The sequence below is a fragment of the Microcaecilia unicolor genome, chromosome 1, assembly GCF_901765095.1.
Source record: "Microcaecilia unicolor chromosome 1, aMicUni1.1, whole genome shotgun sequence".
Classification (NCBI taxonomy): Eukaryota; Metazoa; Chordata; class Amphibia; order Gymnophiona; family Siphonopidae; genus Microcaecilia; species Microcaecilia unicolor.
Window position 1 is genome coordinate 37,420,021 of NC_044031.1, and position 21,086 is coordinate 37,441,106.

General features: G+C 43.4%; 1 protein-coding gene across 1 annotated transcript in view; it reads left to right on the forward strand.

Annotated features, from left to right (window-relative positions):
• Positions 1–21,086, forward strand: part of KCNH2 (potassium voltage-gated channel subfamily H member 2) — a 948,799-nt gene that overhangs the window by 67,047 nt on the left and 860,666 nt on the right. Inside the window, exon 2 of the mRNA XM_030195619.1 lies at positions 10,992–11,222. Within this exon, the coding sequence (XP_030051479.1) occupies positions 10,992–11,222 (231 nt within the window). The remainder of the gene's footprint in view (positions 1–10,991; positions 11,223–21,086) is intronic.

The window sequence follows — 21,086 nt, forward strand, 5'->3', positions numbered from 1 at the left end:
TTAGGAAAGACATTGTAGTCCAAAGAGAATGTTCCACAATTACTCTGAACCTTATTGAAACTATTCAAAGTAACAGACCATTTCGCAAAAAACATTATTGCTGTGTTTTAAGAAAATCTTACTCTATTTTAAAGGTTATTCAAATGAACCCCTTTTTTATTGATAGGTATACTGACTCCTGTTTCTTGCAGTTATGTTAATATCAGATTTGTAACCAACACGTTCCTGTTACTAAATGACCTAATTGGTTTTAAATTTCCTGTTGAAACTCACTTAATGGAACAGGACAGCCCTGTTGTACCACATTTGTGTCCCCCAGGGCACAATTTTCTGTATTCTCCATGGTTAGATAAACAAGGTGGTGGTTTGGCCATTGTTTATAAAAGTTTTTTTTTTCATCTGTCTGTAGTAAATTCAGTTGTTTTACCAGATCTTGAATTTATGATCTGTAAGTTCCAGGATGATTCAAATTCTCTTTCGGGCTCAATTGGGATAATGTTATTTTATCGCCTTCCAGACTCATGGGCTAATATGCAACAATTAATATCAGAGTCATTTCTCAGTTTGTGAGTCAGTGTCCTAGATTTATTATTATAGGAGACTTAAATCTCCATTTAGAAGATGACCTGGATTTTAATGTTATTAATTTTAAACTTTGTTATCTTCCTGCCAATTGTTATTACCATCTTTAGTTCCTACTCATGAAAGGGGTCACTCTTTAGATTTAATAACTTCTTACCCAACCCAGCTGATCTCTTCTGTTTACTGGTCTACAGTCTCTTGGATGGATTATTTCCAATTAGATTTTACTTCAAACATCTCCATGGCTCGATCTTCTCACAAACATTCCAATCAAACTATTGTCACCAGGGAAAGATTGATGCAAATAACTTTTAGCTCCTTGTATAGGCTAATTAAAAATGAAGCAGCAAGATCCTACTGCTATGAAAACTGATTGGGATTGTACAGTAACAAATGTTTTAGATTCTATTTCGGAAGATAACCAAGATAGACCCAATACAAATCGCAAAGCGTAAGAGCACCAAAAAGAATTTTATTAGAACCCTACACGGTCCGTGTTTCAGCCAACTGGCCTTCTTCAGGGGTCTTCAAATTGACGTATACATATGTGCCTCCAGAATTCTCATGGAGTTTGTATCTCTCATTCTATGAGAATTCTGGAGACACATATGTCAATTTGAAGACCCCCGAAGAAGGCTGGTTGGCTGAAACACGGACCGTGTAGGGTCTTAATAAAATTATTTTTGTTGCTCTTATTCTTTGCGATTTGTATCTAGTCTATCTTCCGTTCTCTTTGTTGTTTCTTGTGGTTTTTACAAGAGACTTGGACCTTCTTTTTGTTGGTTAGATTCTATTTCACCTTTAAAAAATAAGCACCTAAATTGAAACAAGCATCTGAAAATTGTACAGATCTCTTTACCCATAGACATTTGTTTTTGGCCCTACTAGTCTTGCCTACAAAAACTTTTATACTTTATTTTTTATGTAGTTGATGTTGTTTAATGTTGTTTTTATTTTTTAATGTGTATTCTTTCAATGTAAATATACATTAACTATGTTATTATTTAACTCTTATTACGTTATTGTTACAACAATTATATTTTTATATTAACTATCTATGGGCCCTGTTTACTAAGCTGCGCTCTAGGCATGCAAACATTTTAGTGTGCGCTAACAATAGACACACCCATTATATTACCATGGGTGTCTCTAGCATTAGCACGCGCTAAAAAGTTTGTGCACCTACAGTGCGGCTTAGTAAACAGGACCCTATATGTTTTTATGCTGATTATTTATATGTATTTTCTAGACTCCTGAGGCAGGCACAGTTATGCCGAAACACGGCTACTATTGTATATTATGGGTACAATTATGAAATATGAACCATGGTTAAGCTAAGGCTTAATAGAACATATAGGCTGATAGGCCTAAGTACTTGAGTGTCTCTTAGTTAACCTTTTTACTGAATCAGAGCTCATGGTTTGCTAGCACTTAAGTAAACACTATAAACTTAGTTGTCCACTCTAGAGCAGAGTCAAAAGGGGCAAAGGCTATAAATCGTGAGGCCCAGAAACTTATGATCTGATAAGACATTCTTGTGTGTAAACGGGCCTGGGAAAGGTGCAATTATGGATGAACAGAAGAAAGTGAGATTTAGTGTCGTGGGATAGATGGTGTGAATAGAAGACAGAATGATTTCTCAGGAAGATAAGTGCTAAAGCCTTGCTTAACACAAAAGGTATATAAACAACTATATCAAAGCTTTACGTTGGGGAGAGGCAGAGTTAGACCACATGTTTGGGTCCCCTGCGCTCCCCATGAGAAACTAGCATTTGTAATGTGCTTTCTTTTGGTAAGAATAAAGAATTGCTTCTCTCATAAGATGTGGCCTTTTTAGTCTTTCATCTCCCTAAATTGTGGGTGGTTGGTGAGTACTAATTTGGGAGGTGACACAAGCAGCTTTATTTTAATTAAAAACACTATGTTGAGTCTTTTTGGTGTATTCCTAATAAATACCACATACCAGAATTATTTCGTCTTCCTTGTGGTCCTTGGAAGTGCCAACCCCTTCATCCTACTCTTCAGTTCATCATCCCCTTGGTTTAGTGAACATTTAAAAGATCTGAAACAAAACTGTCACAGCTCAGAAAATGGCACAAAAATTTAAGATTTAAAAGCTACAGCCAATTGGAAAAAAATTATTGCATTTACATAGGTTGAATATTGCTGAAGCTAGAAAATCTTATTATGCCGAGGAAATAGGAAACAGTTGTCAAAATACAAAAAAATTGATTCAGTTAGTAGAAAAACCCACATCATGCCCGGTTTTGTGGAACCCCACTTCAACTACTCAACCTAATGCTCAAGAACTTGCTGATTTTTTTTTTCCAAACAAGATTGAGTTAATCAGGTTTGAATTATCTAGGGATTGATCCTTCTATAAACCTGTTCAGCGTTTCTGAAAGGTTTCTAATAATTAATCAACTATGGAGCTCATTTGATCTTATTACAGTGGATGAAATTTTAATCTTATTTCAAAAACTCTCTAGTTGTCACGGTTTTAGACAAATATCCTTCCAGTCTGCTTCTTAACCCTCCATTACCCATAATCAGTTGGTTGATTGTAGTTGTCAATAAGCTTTTGTCATTAGGATGTTTACCACCAGATTTGGGACAGATAGTGTTGGCCCCTATACCCAAATCACATGACCTGGATTTATCATCTATAGCTAATTTTAGACCAATAGCAGGTATTCCTTTCTTTACTAAGCTAATCAAAACTTTTGTAAGTAAACAATTAGCTAAATACTTGGATAAGTTCCCATGTCTGCACTCTTCACAATTTGGGTTCAGAACTCAACATAGTACTGAAACCCATTTACTCACATTAGTAACTGAGATTAAGAAATATTTGAGTTTTGGAAAGCAGGTAGTCCAGCTCCAGTTTGATATCTCAGCAGTGTTTGATTCTGAGGATCATCCTCTGTTATTATCAGATGTGAGATTGGACTAACTGACCCTGTTTTAAAATAGTTTAGAGATTTTTTTGTCTAGTAGAAATTACTGTGTGTGGAAAAATAGAGAGTGTTCTCATAGTTGGTCAAAATGTGGCATGCCTCAAGGCTCTCCTTTGTCCCCAATGTTATTTAACCGTTTTATGAGTTCCTTAGGATCTATTTAGTTAGACGAGAATGACCGGTTGTTTTCACATACTGATGACATTCTGATGTTATGTCCAGCTTCTGCCAACCTAAGTTATTCTTTTGATAGGTTTTCAATTTGTACAAGTAAGATCCAAAATTTGGATGGCCGAAAATATGGTAAAATTAAACACTAATAAAACCAAGGTTGTATGGTTTAGAAATGTTGCTGTGTCTGTCCCTACTATGATTGTTTTATCAGGCAAAACACTGCCAATTGAGGATAGTTCTAGAGTGTTGGGAGCCATTTTAGATTCCTCGCTTTTGAAGCAACGCCATTTGGTTAGATCATATTTTCATGAACAACATTTTACTCTTTTAGAACAAATGCTGATTTTTACCTCATCTAGATTATTGTAACCCATATATTTATTTATTTAGATTTTACTCACACTATATATATTGGTTTAAAATCTAAGACTGAAGAAATTATAACTTATTCAAAATATCATAGTGTGGCTGATTTTTCATATTAAAAAGTTTGAAAGCATATCAGAATTTCTTGTGAAATTACATTAGTTGCCCCTACAAGCCTGTTTAATACTTAAGATAGCTTGCTTTGTTTTCCAAAAGAACTATTATGTCTTGCCTAATAATTTTCTTTCCTTGAGTCATAGCAGATGAATCCAGAGACAAGTGGGTTGTGTCCATCTACCAGTAGGTAGAGATAGAGGGTAATACTGAACTCTGATATAAGACGGTGAACAGCCTAGTCAGACAGTATTGTCCGATAACAAAGCAGAAGGAAGAACATGCCAACAGGAATCCATTCCCTCCTCACAGCCAGATGAGAGAAGAACCAACAGCAACAATCTCAACATATGCAAACATCAGCAATAACCCTAGATGGAGCAACAAACCAAGAATACAGAACAAGACACGTGTGGTGGGAAGGCCTCTGGATTTCTCTGCTATGACTTAAGGAAAAAATTTATCAGGTAAAACTTAATTTTTCCTTCCTCATCATCAAGCAGATGAATCTAGAGACAAGTGGGATGTATCAAAGCAGTGATCATTGAGGGAGGGTCCCAGAGGTGCCAGCAGACAGCACTGAAGCCCCGAAGGACGCTTCCAACCTAGCCGCAACATCAATCCTGTAGTGCTTGGAAAAGGTATGCAGCGATGGCCACGTCATGGATCTACAAATCTCCTCTAGAGAAAATGCACAGGATCTGCCCATGAAGCAGAAAAGGCCCTGGTTGAATGCACCCGCAGCCTAAGGGGAGGCTGTTTCCCAAGAAGGGTGAAGAAGGATCCTGTGCAGAATCGTGCCAATCATCGGCCAGGGAGAGAAATTGTACAACAGATCCACCTCTGATTTGGGTTGGGCTTGGAATAAGGCCACGACTGCCTCCAAGGTGCTCACCAGCATCAATTTAAGGTGTCACCTCACCCACTGTTTCATGGATGGATGTAGCCCCTCAAGAAACTGTTCAAGGAGGATGACTCTAGCTAAATCCAGGCCAGTCTTGCCCTCTTTGAGTCAGCAAAAGAAACTCTGAGGATTCCTTTTCACTTGTAGAGACCTCTTTTGAAAATGTTGCAAATAGGCCTCTTGAGTGCAACCTGCCCTCTCCAGAATGGGGGAGGGGGCTGTCTCTGGAGACACCTAGGAAATCTGCAGGTGCTGTACTCCAGGTGCAGAGGGAGGAGGAAAAGGCAGGTAAATGTGTGTGTGAGGGTCAACCCTCCACATTAAACCTCAGGGTGACCATAATGGAAAAGTTTCCAGGTATCTTTTGGGGGCGTGCATGTTGTAATTAGCTGCCGAACAGAACAGTAGGGGCCCCACTTTCTCCTAGCGTCCATCTAGTTTAATCATTGGTCAGTTTGCATCTGGATGAAAGACAGAATTACCACCTCCTCCAGGTCAATCAAACAGGCTGATACAGTCCTGACTTTGCTCTACTGCATGAATGGATTTATAGTTCTGATTTTCTGACTGATTGCCCTAAGAAACTACAACTCCCAGCATGAGGGGTGAGGGAGGGGGGAAAGACCTGGGGTGACAAGACCTATTGGTTGTGTGATTTTGGAGAGTTGTTGAGGTTATTTTTGATATGTATTTTAAAATAGTTGTAAAGATCTAGCTAGATTGATTGGTAAAGGACAGACAACTGCCCAGGACACTAATGCATCTGGTTTAGGGGTTGTGGTAGTAGCACTCCATGCTGCTATATCAATATAAATTCTTTTTACGTCCTATGACGTCTGCTAGTGTGTGGCCATGTTATTGAGTTGAGGGGGGTCCCTACCACACAGGCAGCTAGAAGTTCACACAAGCCTGATCCAAAGCAGATGGGTGGCAAATGTTTTTCTAATCTTAATTTTGTCCTGCAGTATTTAGCTATGCGTTTTATTATTTTTAAAGCTATTTTTTTGTCTGGTGGGTGATGTTTATGTTTATTTATTACTGTCTTGATTTTCTACCTTTCTAATCAAAGCAGTTTACAAATATGTATACTGTAACTTTTGTTTCCTTAGATCCTAGACTCCATAGGATTCAAGAAACTATTCTTTATTGTAGATGGAATAGCTGATAGCCTTGCCATTAATACTTCTTTCTTCTGCCTAATATACTCTACTTTTGTCATGCTTTTCACTAAGCACAAGGCAGATGAAGAGCAAACATGAACTACTTGCATATAGCTACAGGTAACTGAACAGCTCAGAGTTTGTTTTTATTTGATATTTCCATCTATAAAATTGCTTACCCAAGGGTGCACAATAAAATAATATGAACGGGGGAAGGTTAAAATGGAATATACAGTAGGAGGCCTAGATTGCATCTTTGTAGTAAAAAAAAAAAATATATATATATATAGAAACATAGAAAAATGAAGACAGATAAAAACCATATGGCCTAGCCAGCCTGCCCATCCATGCCATCTGCTTTCCCTATCACTTCCTTAGAGATCCTATGTACTTGTCCCAAGCTTTCTTGAATTCAGATACTGTTTTCTTCTCTACCAGGAGGCTGTTCCATGAATCCACCACCCTCTCCGTGAAGTATTTTCTCAGGTTACTTCTCAGTCTATCCCTGTCACGAAACACCTAGCCAACTGCCTGAGGATACCTCACGGCCACTTAGAGGGTCTATCCCCAGCACAGCTCAGTTCTGCCTGCACCTGCTGCTTGTACTCTACACTAGCACCCTCCTCCCACTGACTAGGTCACAACTGCCTCTGGGCGAATCTCCTGCTCTCCAATTATCCCAATGATTTCTAGGTTACTGGAGCCACACTCTCAGTGGTCCTACAGTTCCCAGAAAGCACTCACAGACCCAACACAAAAACCACCAAGATTTTTTATCAGTCCAGACAAACAGGGCAAACAATTATGTTTATTCTCTTAAAAAATATTGAACAGTGGAACAAAATAGTGCAATTGGCAAACAATAACAGGTAACTGAAATATGGATCAATTATAGCACTAACTAAACACTTGCATACTTCCTAGAAAGAACCTGGGGAGATCAGGGCATATATCTGTTCATAGAGCATCAACAAAGAGATCTTTCCCTCTCTTCTTCCAGGCTGAAAAACTGAAGCAACAGCCAGCCACTGCTGGGTAATTTCAAAACTCCAGGCCAATCAGAGCCCAGAACAGTCAAGTTTCAAATAAAAACTGGTTACAGGCACTTCCTATTATCTGCGTGCAAAAATAAAAGAGAGAAGTCAGTCCTTTGTAACAGCTTTAAGTATAAACATGTACCATCTTCTGGCCAAACAGGAGAAATACACTTCAGACATATTTAAGACAAGAATTCAAATAATTAGGAATCACACAATATAAATTCCCCCCAAAAGTGAACAACTACAAATATTAAACAATATAAACACAATAATTACTCAATTAACTTATTATTCTATAAATACACATCTCAAAATCTCACATAAAAATATATATATACCATGACCATTCATCCATCATTCATACATTCATTACCCATAAAACCTAAGAACCCCAAGATCAAAAAGGCATCAGTCAGTCAGATCGTCCCTTGGGGAAACGTCCTAGTGTCCAAACCTTTAGTTTTTCAGCAGCATTCAACATCCAATACTGCCCCACTGCAGGGCATTCATTTCTCCATGGAATGTTGCTACTAATTGGGTTTCTGCTAGGTACTCGTGACCTTGATTGGACACTGTTGGAAACAGTATACTGGGCTAGATGGACCATTGGTCTGATCCAGTATGGCTATTCTTATATTTTGCAACCCAAATGCATGGCCCTATATTTTTAGCATTAAATATAAGCTGCCAAATTCCAAACCATTCCTTTAGCTTTGCTAAGTCCTTCTTCATGTTATGCACACCATCGCAGGTGTCTACCCTAGTGCAGATTTTGGCATCATCCGTAAAGAGGCAAACCTTGCCAGTCAGCCCTTCAGCGATATTGCTTACAAAAATGTTAAAGAGAACCAGCCAAAGAACCGAACCTTGTGGCACACCACTGGCAACATCCTTTTCCTCTGAATGAACTCCATTTACCACTACCCTCTGTTGCCTTCCACTCAACCAGTTCCTAACTCAGTCAGTCACTTTAGGACCCATACTGAGGGTACTCAGTTGATGTATTAGTCATCTATGTTGAATTGTGTCAAAGGCTTTGCTAAAATCTAAATACACCACATCTAGCGCTCCCCCTTGATCCAGCGCTGTGGTCACACAGTCAGAGAAATTAATCAGATTTGTCTGACAAAGACCTGCCTCTAGTGAAACCATGTTGTCTTGGGTCCTGTAACCCATTAGATTCCAAAAACTTTACTATTCTCAGTTTTAAAATAGTTTCCATTAATTTACTTACCACAGACGACAGACTTACATGCCTGTAGTTCCCAACATCTTCCTTAAGAGCATAGTGATACTGGGTCAGACCAATGGTCAGGGCCGCCGAGAGGGGGGGGCAGGGGGGACAAAAGTCCCCAGGCTCAGGCCTCTGGGGGGGGGGGGCCCGGCGCCGCTGCAGTCCTGCCCGCCCTCCGTAGCTCCCGCAACTAACCTGAAGCGCCTTCACGTTCGCATCGCAGAAAGCAGCAGGGCAGGCCACTCCTTCCTTCCATGTCCCGCCCTCGCCTGATGTAACATCCGCGAGGGCGGGGCACAGAAGGAAGGAGAGGTCTGCCCTGCTGATGCTGCTGCTGCTTGCCGCGATGCGAACGTGAAGGCGCTTCAGGTTAGTTCGGAGGGCCCGGCAGCAGGTGGAGGGGGGCCTGGCGAATTTGGGTGGGGAGGGGCGCTACGCGACCTCGGGTGGAGGGGGGGCCCGGCGACTTTGGATGGGGGGGCGGGGCGTGACGCGACCTCGGGTGGGGGGGGGGGGGGGGGCGGGGGCTGTCTTGGCCTGGCCCCGGCTCTCGGCGGCCCTGCCAATGGTCCATCTAGCCCAGTATCTGACTTCCAACAGTGGCCGGCTATCTCACGCTGAATATTGGCAGGTTAAGTACCAGGTGCTGTTCCTGGCCAGTTAAATGGTTTTGAATATTGAGGGGAATGAAATCACCTATTCAACCCTAAGTTTGAATGCAATTTCCAGCAGGAAAGATACACCAGTTAAGTTTTCCTCCCCTCAGCAGGTCCTCTCTCAGCACCTCTTCAGGACTAGGAAACAATAAGGGCTAGGAAACAAAATAAGCACACATTATAATATTCAAATAACATAGATATGATGCTAATGATTTTCTACAATACAGCTTACCATGTAGCCGAAGGGACAAGGGCAGATATATAGATGGGGACAAGATGGCTGGTACAGAATCAGCTGGGATAAATAGGTGGCTAAATTCAAGGCAAGTCTCAGCAGCCTTTTTGAGAGTAGAGTTGGAATTGGCAAGAGTAACTGAGGACCGCTCCTGCCCCAACTACACCCTTAGACCACAAGAGATTGTAAGATAGGCTCAGGGGGGTGGGGAAGGAGGGCACTTGCAGGGGTCTGGGGGAGGAGCAAGACCTGTTCAGGGGGAGGGGGAGCAGTGGCGTTCCTAGCCTGGATGGCACCCGGGGCAGATCGCCGATGCGCCCCCCCCCCGTGGTGCAGCGCGCCCCCCCCCCCGCCTGCGAAATGACACCTTCCCCCCCCCCGGCGAAATGACACCCCCCCGGGTGCACGCCACTAGGGGGGGGGGGGTGCCGCGGCGTGTGCCTGTGGGCTCCGACTTTGCTAACTTCGCTCGTTCTCTGCAGCTCCCTCTGCCCCGGAACAGGAAGTAACCTGTTCCGGGGCAGAGGGAGCTGCAGCGAACGAGCAAAGTTAGCGAAGTCGGAGCCCATAGGCGCGCGCCGCGGCACCCCCCCCCCCAGCGGCGTGCACCCGGGGCGGACCGCCCCCACCGCCCCCCCACCCTTGGTACGCCACTGAGGGGGAGGGAGAGAGACAAATAGGACAAAGCACAAATTTTCGGATTTCACTGAAAACACATGCTCATTTTCAGCCAAATCCATAAACATGGCTGAAAATTAAAATAACCTTTTGGCTGAAAGGAAAACCAAGCAGAAGAAGGATTTGGGGCTGGTTTCAGTGCCATAACTGAAAACAAAATTTGGTTAGCTTCTAGTACACATGCACTTGCTGTGACAGAATAGGTACATTACCCGCTTAGTTTTGGCACTTATCTGTGGCACATAGTTAAAGAACTGCTTCTTTGATGTCTGTGTTTCAATGTAGACACTGTTGCTGTTAAATTTGCGCTAGTATTGTGTGAAGACACACATAGGCTCCTATCAGTCTTTATAAAATAGGCACCTTCCTGCCCAATCAACCTAGGCACCCTGCTTAAAACTACCCTCATAAGGTCTCATACCTAGATCTCTCTTTTGACTCTTCTGTCCTCAGGGTGACAGGCTCTCTATCCCCACAACCATTTCCTAAACCATCCAGTCCTGGGATGCCAAGCTCTCTGTCCTTGTGCCTATCCCCTGAGTCATCCAGTTCTGGGAGCAGATATCCATGCCCATTTCCCAAATCATCCAGTCCTAGAAATGATAGACTCTGTATCCCCATGCTTTTCCCTGGATCCCTCCAGCCTTAAAGGTGACAGGTATGTCCTCGTGCTCATTCTCTGATACACCCATTCCTAGAGGTGAAAGATATTATATCCCCGTTCTGATACTATAATCCTTTAAATACTAGGGTTATGAAATGTACTGAATAAGTTCTGTATTTTTGTTAATCCCATGAACTAGTCAGGCTTAGAGGTAAATGCCAGTATCGTAAGCTCTCGTCTCTAGATATTATTTTCAGTCTTTCTCTCTCTTCCTCCTCCTCCAGGTCGTAAATTCATCATTGCCAACGCTCGCGTTGAGAACTGCGCAGTGATCTACTGCAATGATGGCTTCTGTGAGATGTGCGGCTACACGCGGGCAGAGATCATGCAGAAGCCATGCACGTGTGACTTCCTGTATGGACCCACCACCAAGAAGAGCGCCGTGTCACAGATTGCTCAGGCCCTGGTGGGCTCTGAGGAGAGGAAGGTGGAAATCTCCTTCTACCGCAAGGACGGTAAGTGGCCCGTAGGGCTGCGCTGTTTTCTATTACCAATATCTGCTGGGCTTGATGACTGAGGGTGAGGTTGTCCACACCGTCCCTTCCTTGGGGAAGAAATTTTATAGGTGATTGAGAAATGGAATTTTCAATCTTGTGAGGGTGTTCACCCAATGCTGTTGACATGCTGTAGGAATGAAATGGATACCATTTTTGGATTTAGAAGGTTTTATTGATAAGACACCATGCTTGAGTAGATCTAATTGTTTTGGATTCTAAAAGACAGCAAAACACAAATGGCCATATTTTCCCCTCAGTATCTTAACCATGTGACAAAACAATACACAATGGAATAGATGTGGCGATCAATACCAAGAATCTAGAATGAGGCTGTGTTGTATTGTCAGTTTAGCCTAGTTATCTAGAAGTATTAACCACAGGGTGTTGATCTGTCCACTGGTGTCTGTGATCTAGAGCTTCAGACTAGGGCGGCACATGGCAGCGAGCGTTATGGAGTGTAAAAGTTGAAGAATGCTATGGCTTTTGCCATCGTTAATGATTATGGCAGTTGGAATGCCACATGCATCATTCTTTTTACGACTTAATCTCTGCTCACCTTTTGCTATGATAGGAAATGAATTCTATATTTTTTCACTTGGAGATATGGTGGCAATGGATACTTTGATGTTTGGATTGTGTGAAAACATTTGCATTTAAAAGAATTTAAGTAAACAAAATGCTGGTGGGAGATGGGATGAATAGAACTGGGGTTGCTACCTTAGGGCCACTTTTACAAAGATACGCTAGTGTTTCCAGTGCACGCTAAATATAAGCATGCGCGAAACGTTAGAGAAGCCCTATATTCCTATGCTATTCTCTAGCTAATCATTAGCGCGCCTTTGTAAAAGGCCCCCTTAGCGAGATGAGAATTGAGGACTGGGGGTACCCTCTGCCAGCAGAACCCAAATGAAAGTTTCATAAGGACTTGCTTAAGGAGATTTGTTTAAAAATGTTTGATTTACTTTGAATAATCAGAATTTAGTATTAAAGTTATCAATCACCGACGGAGATGATTAATTTATTTGAGACCCGTGTATGTGTCTTCTCTGTCACATGACAGGATTTGCTGCTAACTCTTCTGAGGTATGAAGTGGGTTTGCTTAGCTTTATAAAGCATTTTAAGGCCTTTTTCTTCAGGAACGCTTCCTTTTGTCTGGAAATGCAGGCCTACAGTTCCATTTGATTTTCATGGAGAGACGATATTCAAAGTGATTTGACTGGCCAGAAATGGCTCCTGGCCAGTTAAATTGCCTGTTTGGGGCAATCGCTAATGTTCAGCAGCACTTAACCGGTTAGTGTCGATGAAAATAACTGGTTAGTGCTGAACTGAAAATCGGCTATTTTGTGGGGCTGCATAAATAGGACTGCATAAAAGTCGGTCCTGTGTTTATGTGGTAACCCATAGCCTGTTAAGTGCTGAATATCACACTTACACAACTATGTATTAGCCGGCTCCGGGAATCTGGAACTTCAATTCTGGTGCCCGGATGTGGCCCGGCATTGAATTTTCGGGTTTAATGCCACCGGTGGTCAGCATAACACTGATCGCCACCAGCTGAATATTGGGCCTATTATTCTTATTTTCATCACCATTTAATCCTTCACATCTGTTTTTATTTTTGATTCTTAACTTCACTATGTTGGCGGGGTTTAGCTAACGTTGATGAAGATATTTGCTTGAGTTCACTTGTTGGTAGCAGAATAAAATCCTAGAAGGTTCTGGATTGTTCCATATGCATCCTAGACTATCAGTTTTCAGTTTAATCCCACTCGAGGCACAACTGAATAGCAGTTAGCATCATATTGCAATTTTTGTTTGGTCTTGTTATTTTTCTCATTTGTTTGGTCATTGATTTAATGTGTATGCTCTGTGTTACCTTTCTCTGTATTGCAGATGGTACCAGTTAGAAATTCTTTTAAAGAAATAAGTAAATAAGATCAGATTTGTGCTAACTCTGTTACTCATGGCTGACATGCTGGAACGATGACAGGTTTTATATTAGGGTATCTGCGCTGTCCCATATGTTTCAACTGGTGTGCCTATGTGCCTTTTATCAAATAACCTATCTGAAAGCTCCAGCATAAAGTTGCACCAGCTCTAAAAGGCCAACGATCAGAAGCCCCACGCTGTTCCAAACAGTGTTCTCAAAATAGAGCTGGAACAGTGTGGGGCTATAACACCCCTATGATCAAAGCTAATACCATTCAAATGTATGTGCACTATTAGCTCTGATCATAGGGGTTTTTCTCCCAGACCTGTCAAACTTAAGCCCGCCCCCAAACACAAGGCCTGGAGGTCTGCTGGACCTCCAGGCCCCCCCCCCCCCACCCCACAAACACTAAAGAACCCTGGTGGTCCAGTGGGACCACTACTTCCTCCCCCTCCCAACATTGAAAAAAATGGCCTGGTGGTCCAGTGGGACTGTTACTTCCCTCCCCCCCAAACATTGAAAGAAATGGCCCGGTGGTCCAGTGGGACCGTTACTTCCCCCCCCCCCCCCCCCCAGACATTGAAAAAATGGTGTAGTGGGATCGCTACCCCTTCCTCTGTCCCACCCGGCACCAACCCCCACGGCTTACCTTGTCCATAGTTGAAGGAGGGTGGGACTAGCACTTCCTCCCTCCTCTTCGGTCGCCTCCTCAAAATTATCAGCATGAGATAGGCGGCTATTTCTGCTGAATATTAGCACTTAGCTGTAGCCAGATGACTGATTATGTCGCATGACATAGCCAGTCGGTGTCAATATTCAGCGTCTGGCCGGCTATGTTTGCCTGCCATGCGTCAATAGGTTGAATATCTTGGCCGGTTCCAACTTAACTGGCTAGTGCTGTATATCGACTTGATCAATTAGGTTCAAACCGGCCAGAAATAAACCAGATATTAATTGCCAGTGACCAGAAACGGCCCAGCATTGAATATCCGGGCTCGGCACTTACCGCGGGAGGGAGATTGGCTACCTCACACAGTCGGAATATCGGGCCCATTGTCTTATTTTGTTAAATTACTCTACTTATTTAGCAAAGTCAGTTTAGACAATAGTGTTGCCTTTTAAGTCTCTGTTAGGGTTTTATATAAATAGGGTCCGATATTCAGACCCTGGGAGTTACCCTAGCTAAACCCTGGCGTTCAAGTTAAGTGCGTAACCCCGGTATTCTATAACACTGCGCCCTGCTCCTCTAGGGCCACAACCCCGTTTGAGTTGTGTGCGAGACACTTTGGGAGCACAGTTTTATAGAACAGCGTGTAGGCAGATGAACACACAAATCCAGATTAGTGCCAATTAACGCCAGTAATTGGTTGTTAGCACCCGACTAATTAGTTTATGCTCGCATCTGTGCTCCATCCCCAAATTTGGGTGAGCTCTATAGAATCCAGGGGTTGGGAACATCTGTGTTGAGATCACATAAAAAATTAAGCACAAAGTTTTGGTGCGCCTGATTTTTATTCATGTTTTAAGAGCCAGTTTCCACAAGTATGACCTGCTTTACGTGTAGTGAAAGCTTTATAAAATTACCTCCCGGTTGCATGAAAGTAGTAACTATCCTCCAGATTCAATATATGGTGCCCGCATTTGTGTGCACTTCCGAGATGTGCATGCAATATAATTGAACAACGAGCTGTTCACCATCAATAATTGGATGCTACCAGTCAATTATTGATGGTAATTAGCACCAATTAAGACTAGAATGCTGAGTGCCTAAGGCCCGTAGCCCGCAACCCAAAGGGGGTGTGACCAAAAGAGGGGCATGGGTGTTCCTAAAAGTTCTAGAACATTGGGTTTCTGCGTCCAGCTTGGGCGCTGGGATTTACACTAGGTTTCAGAAGGCGTAAGTCTGGTGCCTAGAATTGGGTGTAGGAACAGGTGCTACTCTACACAGAGTGCGCGCCCTTTATAGTATAGCACGAAGCAATGGCGGCCCTACCTTTTAGGCCAACTGAGGCGGGGGCCTCAGGTGCAACTCTCCCTGAAGCGTCATTCTCCCCTTCCCTACTACTACTACCACTAGTATTTAGCATTTCTATAGCGCTACAAAGGGTACGCAGCGCTTCACAAACATAGAAGAAAGACAGTCCCTGCTCAAAGAGCTTATAATCCTTAACCCTCTTCCCCACATTTACCTTGTGTTTTCTTTTCCGAAAGGCGGCAGCGATTCCCATAGGCTACCGTGCCACCGGCACCGGCCTCAGCCTCTTCTCCCTAATGCAGCCCACCTCTTGATATGACTTCCTGTTTCCTCAGAGGCAGGACGCAGTAGAGCGAAGAGGCCGGTGCTAGCAGCACCATGGCAGGGCAGCCTATGGGAATCGCTACCGCTGCAACCTTTTGGAAAAGAAAAAAATAAGGTAAACACAGGAAGAGGGTTTAGGAGGAAAGGGAGGAGATGCCAGACTGTGAAGGCCGGGCGGGGGTGGCATCTCATCCCTGCCTTGGGCCGCCCCTGGTGCTTAGCGCCGATCTTTTCCGGTGCCCATTTTTGAACACTGTTTATAGTCCCCTCTATGTTTTCGTAATATCTGCATTGGGCTGATTTTATAAGTATCTACTTGAATGCATAGAGGGCTAGATTCTATATATCATACCTAAAAAAATCGGCGCCGAAAGAAAATATGCCTAGGCATATTCTATAAGCCGCGCCTAAATTTAGGCATGATTTATATGATTGACCTACCAACTAGAAACACATCCGAATCAACACGAACATACCTAAATCTGCACTACCCAAGCTGCAAAGTACTCAAATACAAATCAACCTACGCATCCAATTTCTCCTACATAAGCACACAACTGTGGAATGCATTACCAAAAGCCTTGAAAACCACGTTCGACCACCTAAACTTCCGGAAAAAACTAAAAACTAACCTGTTTAAAAAGGCATACCCTACCGATCCATCATAAATGCCTGATCTTTGCAACACAACAAACCTAAAGTACGGAATGGACATAACACAACTCTTCCGTTGAACGATTTCCTAATGTGGCTGGGCCACATGAACTTTATCTTACCACAACATCACTTCGTATTTGTTTACACCGGAGTCTGTAACGCCTCTCCGATACTATGTAAGCCACATTGAGCCTGCAAATAGGTGGGAAAATGTGGGATACAAATATAACAAATAAATACATAAATATGCCTAAATCTAGGCCTAGTTTACAGCATGTGTCCAACACATGTTATCTGCAACTATATTTAATCGCAGCCATTTACACCAATGAAAGCCTAAATTACGCACAGAATGGGCATAGTCTATAACAATGCGCATAAATTCTAGGAATGCCCACGACCTGCCCGTGCATCTCCCTTGGCCATGCCCCCTTTTCAGATCCGCATATTAGAATTTATGCTCATCACCTTATAGAGTATGCTTAGACATTTTGTGCGTGTAAATTTTAATTAATGCCGATTAGTGTCAATAATTGTTTAAGTCCAATTATTGGCATGGATTGGCTTGTTAAGCTAGTTAAGTTGTGTGTGCGACCGGATTTGCATGCGCAACTCAAGTCGCACTATATAGAATCCTTGAAAAAATGCTGTTTCAAATTACCTGGTAAGGGCATCGAATTCCATTCTACTACTACTAATGTACACAGAGCTGTACACATTATATGCAGGTACTTTCTCTGTCCCTAGAGGGCTCACAATCTTTTGTACCTGGGGCAATGGAGGGTTAAATGACTTGTCCAAGGTCACATGGAGCTGAAGTGGAAATCGAACCCAGGTTGCCTGGATCAAAGCCCACTGCACTAACCATTAGGCCACTTTATTTATTTTATTTATTTTTGTTACATTTGTACCCCGCGCTTTCCCACTCATGGCAGGCTCAATGCGGCTTACATGGGGCAATGGAGGGTTAAGTGACTTGCCCAGAGTCACAAGGAGCTGCCTGTGCCTGAAGTGGGAATCAAACTCAGTTCCTCAGTTCCCCAGGACCAGAGTCCACCACCCTAACCACTAGGCCACTCCTCCATTACCACTAGGCCACTCCTCCACTGTTGCTACTATTTGAGATTCTACATGGAATGTTGCTGTTCCACTAGCAACATTCCATGTAGAAGTCGGCCCTTGCAGATCACCAATGTGGCCGCGCAGGCTTCAGTTTTTACATGCAGGACGTCAGACTCACAGAAGCAGAAGCCTGCGCAGCCTTCTACATGGAATGTTGCTAATGGAATAGCAACATTCCATGTAGAATCTCCAATAGTATCTATTTTATTACATTTGTACCCCGCGCTTTCCCACTCATGGCAGGCTCAATGCGGCTTACATGGGGCAATGGAGGGTTAAGTGACTTGCCCAGAGTCACAAGGAGCTGCCTGTGCCAGTTCACCTTCAAGAACGTTGTCTTCAGTCTGTAATAAGGGCTGTGCGAATGATGCAGCAGCAGCACAGGGTGCAATGGAGATGAAGACACAAAAATCACTCCCTGTCCATTGTCTCCCCTGCTTGGCCACGGCACAGTGAGTGGGTGAGAGCACTAGAGGCCGTGTCGCACAAGGGACAGTTCCGGCTAGGGACGCTCCTAGTAAACTTTAAACTCTTTTCTAGGCATTGGAGGAATCAAATACATCATATGACCATGTGGGAGACTAGGAAGGCTAAGGGTTAACTCAAACGTAGGAAACATGTTTTGTTAGATTGGGATTCTTACTTGCGGACTCTTGAGCTCACGGGGGTGCAGTATGCTCCTTAACACATTTTTTATTTTGATGGGGAGATTGTGGTTTTCAGTATTGCTTGTCTAGGGTGCCAACCATCCTTTGATCTACTATTTTGGGTTTGGGTAAGAGTGGGTGGGTTACAGTTTGGGGGCTTTACTTCCTTTGTTGAATGTTGCTTGGAGGGCCATCAGACCACAGGTCCTCTGTAGTTTCGGATGTCATATGGTCTAATGGATGGCAGGTTGGGGGGAATGGGAAGGGTTTTGGAGACTTATTACTTATAATCTGGTGGGTCATGTATTAGAGGGGTGGATGTGGGTGGGGAGAGGGAAATCATCATGTATTTCTGTGGGAAAATTTTATTCTGTGTATTGTTGTTTATCGCTTGTTTATGCTTAATAAAAAGTTCACAAGAACATTTTTCTTTAATAGGATGTGCACAGGGCAGAAGTTTTCAGTTCATGTTTGGCTTGTTTGACCTATTTTCTTTATTGTTGGATAGGTTTTCAGTTCATTTCACATATCCTTTTTGTCAGCATGCATTAAAAGTTTTTAATGCATGCCAGTCAACTTAACACATGTTAATCTGACAAATTGATTTATTGTGTAGTAAATTTTTAAAGACACACTAACAAATTGAGGAGCCTTTTACTAAACTGCATTAGAATATCGGCTTACTGCGTTTTAGAGCAGGACTTTCCCACGCGCTTAGCCAATTTCTAACACGGAAGTAGTTCAGGCATTTTTCAAGTATATTTTTTCATGACGTGCTGGACGTCAGACTCACAGAAACAGAACAAAGTCTTGCAGATCAGCCAGCAAGACCCTTTGCTGGCGGGGGACCCCAACCCCCACCAGCCGAGGTCCTCTTCTTCCGGCGCAAGGCTTCGTTCTCTTTCTGTGAGTCTCTGACGTCCTGATGTCAGACTCACAGAAGCAGAACGAAGCCTTGCAGATCAGCCAGCAATGCGGCCATGCCGGAGAAGAGGACCTCGGCTGGCGGGGGTTGGGGTCCCCCGCCAGCAAAGGTACCCGACGGTGGCGGCGGGAGAGGGTTGGCAGCGGGAGGGGGGCCGAGAGGGTCCGTGGCAGGGGGGCCAGGGCCAAATCTACAGGGGCCCATGCCCCCGTGGCCCCACGTAGCTATGCCCCTGGCACTTACTGCCTCCAATTTAGGGGGCACTGGGCTCTTGCGTTACTTCTGCATTATTTAATTAATTAATTTATTTGTTACATTTGTATCCCACATTTTCCCACCTATTAGCAGGCTCAGTGTGACTTACATAGTATCGTAAAGGCGATCACCAATTCCGGTACGAACAATTACAAAGTGATGTAGTGGTAGAATGAGGTTCATGTATAACAGACACAATAGAGAATCGTAGAGAGGAAGAGTTGTGTTATGTCCATTACGCTCTTTGGTTTCGATTGTGGTGCAGAGTTCAGGCAATTTAGGTTGGGTCGGTAGGGTATGCCTTTTTGAACAAGTTAGTTTTTAGTGACTTCCGGAAGTTCAGGTGGTCATAAGTTGTTTTCACGGCTTTTGGTAATGCGTTCCATAGTTGTGTGCTTATGTAGGAAAAGCTGGATGCATAAGTTGATTTGTATTTGAGTCCTTTGCAGTTTGGGTAGTGGAGATTTAGGTATGTCCGTGCTGATCTTGTTGTGTTTCTGGTTGGTAGGTCTATGAGGTCTGTCATGTATCCCGGGGTTTTGCCAGTTATGTTAATGTGAAAGCACTGGCTGGTTAAACCTTCCAGGTCCATTCTCCTCCTGCAAAAAATATATATAAAAAAGCTAACGTGAGTTAATGTACACGGATAGGCAAACTAGCGCTAAAAACTGCACACGGAAATTTGGGTGCATGCTCAACTTGTGCACTCAATTAATTGAATAATGAACCAACTAGAGCCAATAATTGGCTTTTTAACAAGCAATTATTGCCACTAATTAGATTTAATTGAAATGTACAAGTGTAAATTTAGGTGTGGGATCCACACCTAAATTTTACACATGAGTCAACAAAGGGGTGTGGCAACGGGAGGGTCACGAGTGGGTGACGGGCAGATCAGGGGCGTTCCTTTAAGTTGCGCGTGTAGTTAGAGAATAAGGGCATCTGAGCCTAAATTTACGTGTGGGTATTAAATTCTATAAACCGCGCCTAACTTTAAGCGTCTTTTATAGAATAGCGCTATTTTGGGTGCTGATCTTTTGGTGCCATATCTAGAATTTACCCCCTAAATGTTTTAACACATTTTTAACACAGTTCAGTAAAAGGGCTCCTGGAATACACATCCCTATTTTCTAAGGTTCAGAGCAGCAGGGACATGCAGTAGTTGTCATCGGATGTTGGCAGCGCTCTCCTCAGTATGTACTGAGGCATCTTCTTACCTGATCACGATTCCGGTGGCCGAATTTCATGGCTTGCAGTTTCTCGATCACTTTTTTCACATAACACCTTAGCACTACTCCTGTTATCCACTCAAGATTAATCCCGTGGACATTGGAGGGTCCTGTGAAGTGGGGCTCAGGCCTCACCTGCATGTGCCCTACACTGACAAGCTTCCACCTGCCAACTGGGTGGACATATACCCCACCCTGCAGACTGTTCCCTGGGGGGTTGTTCTAGGGTAACTGAGATCCCACAAAACCCATTGTTCACACTGTTCCTAGAACTACACCTATAGACCAAACACAAAAAATGCTGAGATGATTAAGCACAGATACAGGACAAAAAAAACTAAATATTATGGAATAGATATTACAGTGGACTGAAGAAATATTAATTAGCAAAACACAGAAATTCTCGATAAATACTCTAACTAGAGGGAACCTCTGATGACGGTCTGTCCATTAGAAGGGGCTGAGGTCTGACATCGGGTCTGTTCTTCAAACAGGACTGATGGGAGGCGGGGCTGGTGGTTGGGAGGCAGGGATAGTGCTGGGCAGACTTATACGGTCTGTGCCAGAGCCGGTGGTGGGAGGCGGGGCTGGTGGTTGGGAGGCGGGGATAGTGCTGGGCAGACTTATACGGTCTGTGCCCTGAAGAGGACAGGTACAAATCAAAGTAGGGTATACACAAAAAGTAGCACATATGAGTTTATCTTGTTGTGCAGACTGGATGGACCGTGCAGGTCTTTTTCTGCCGTCATCTACTATA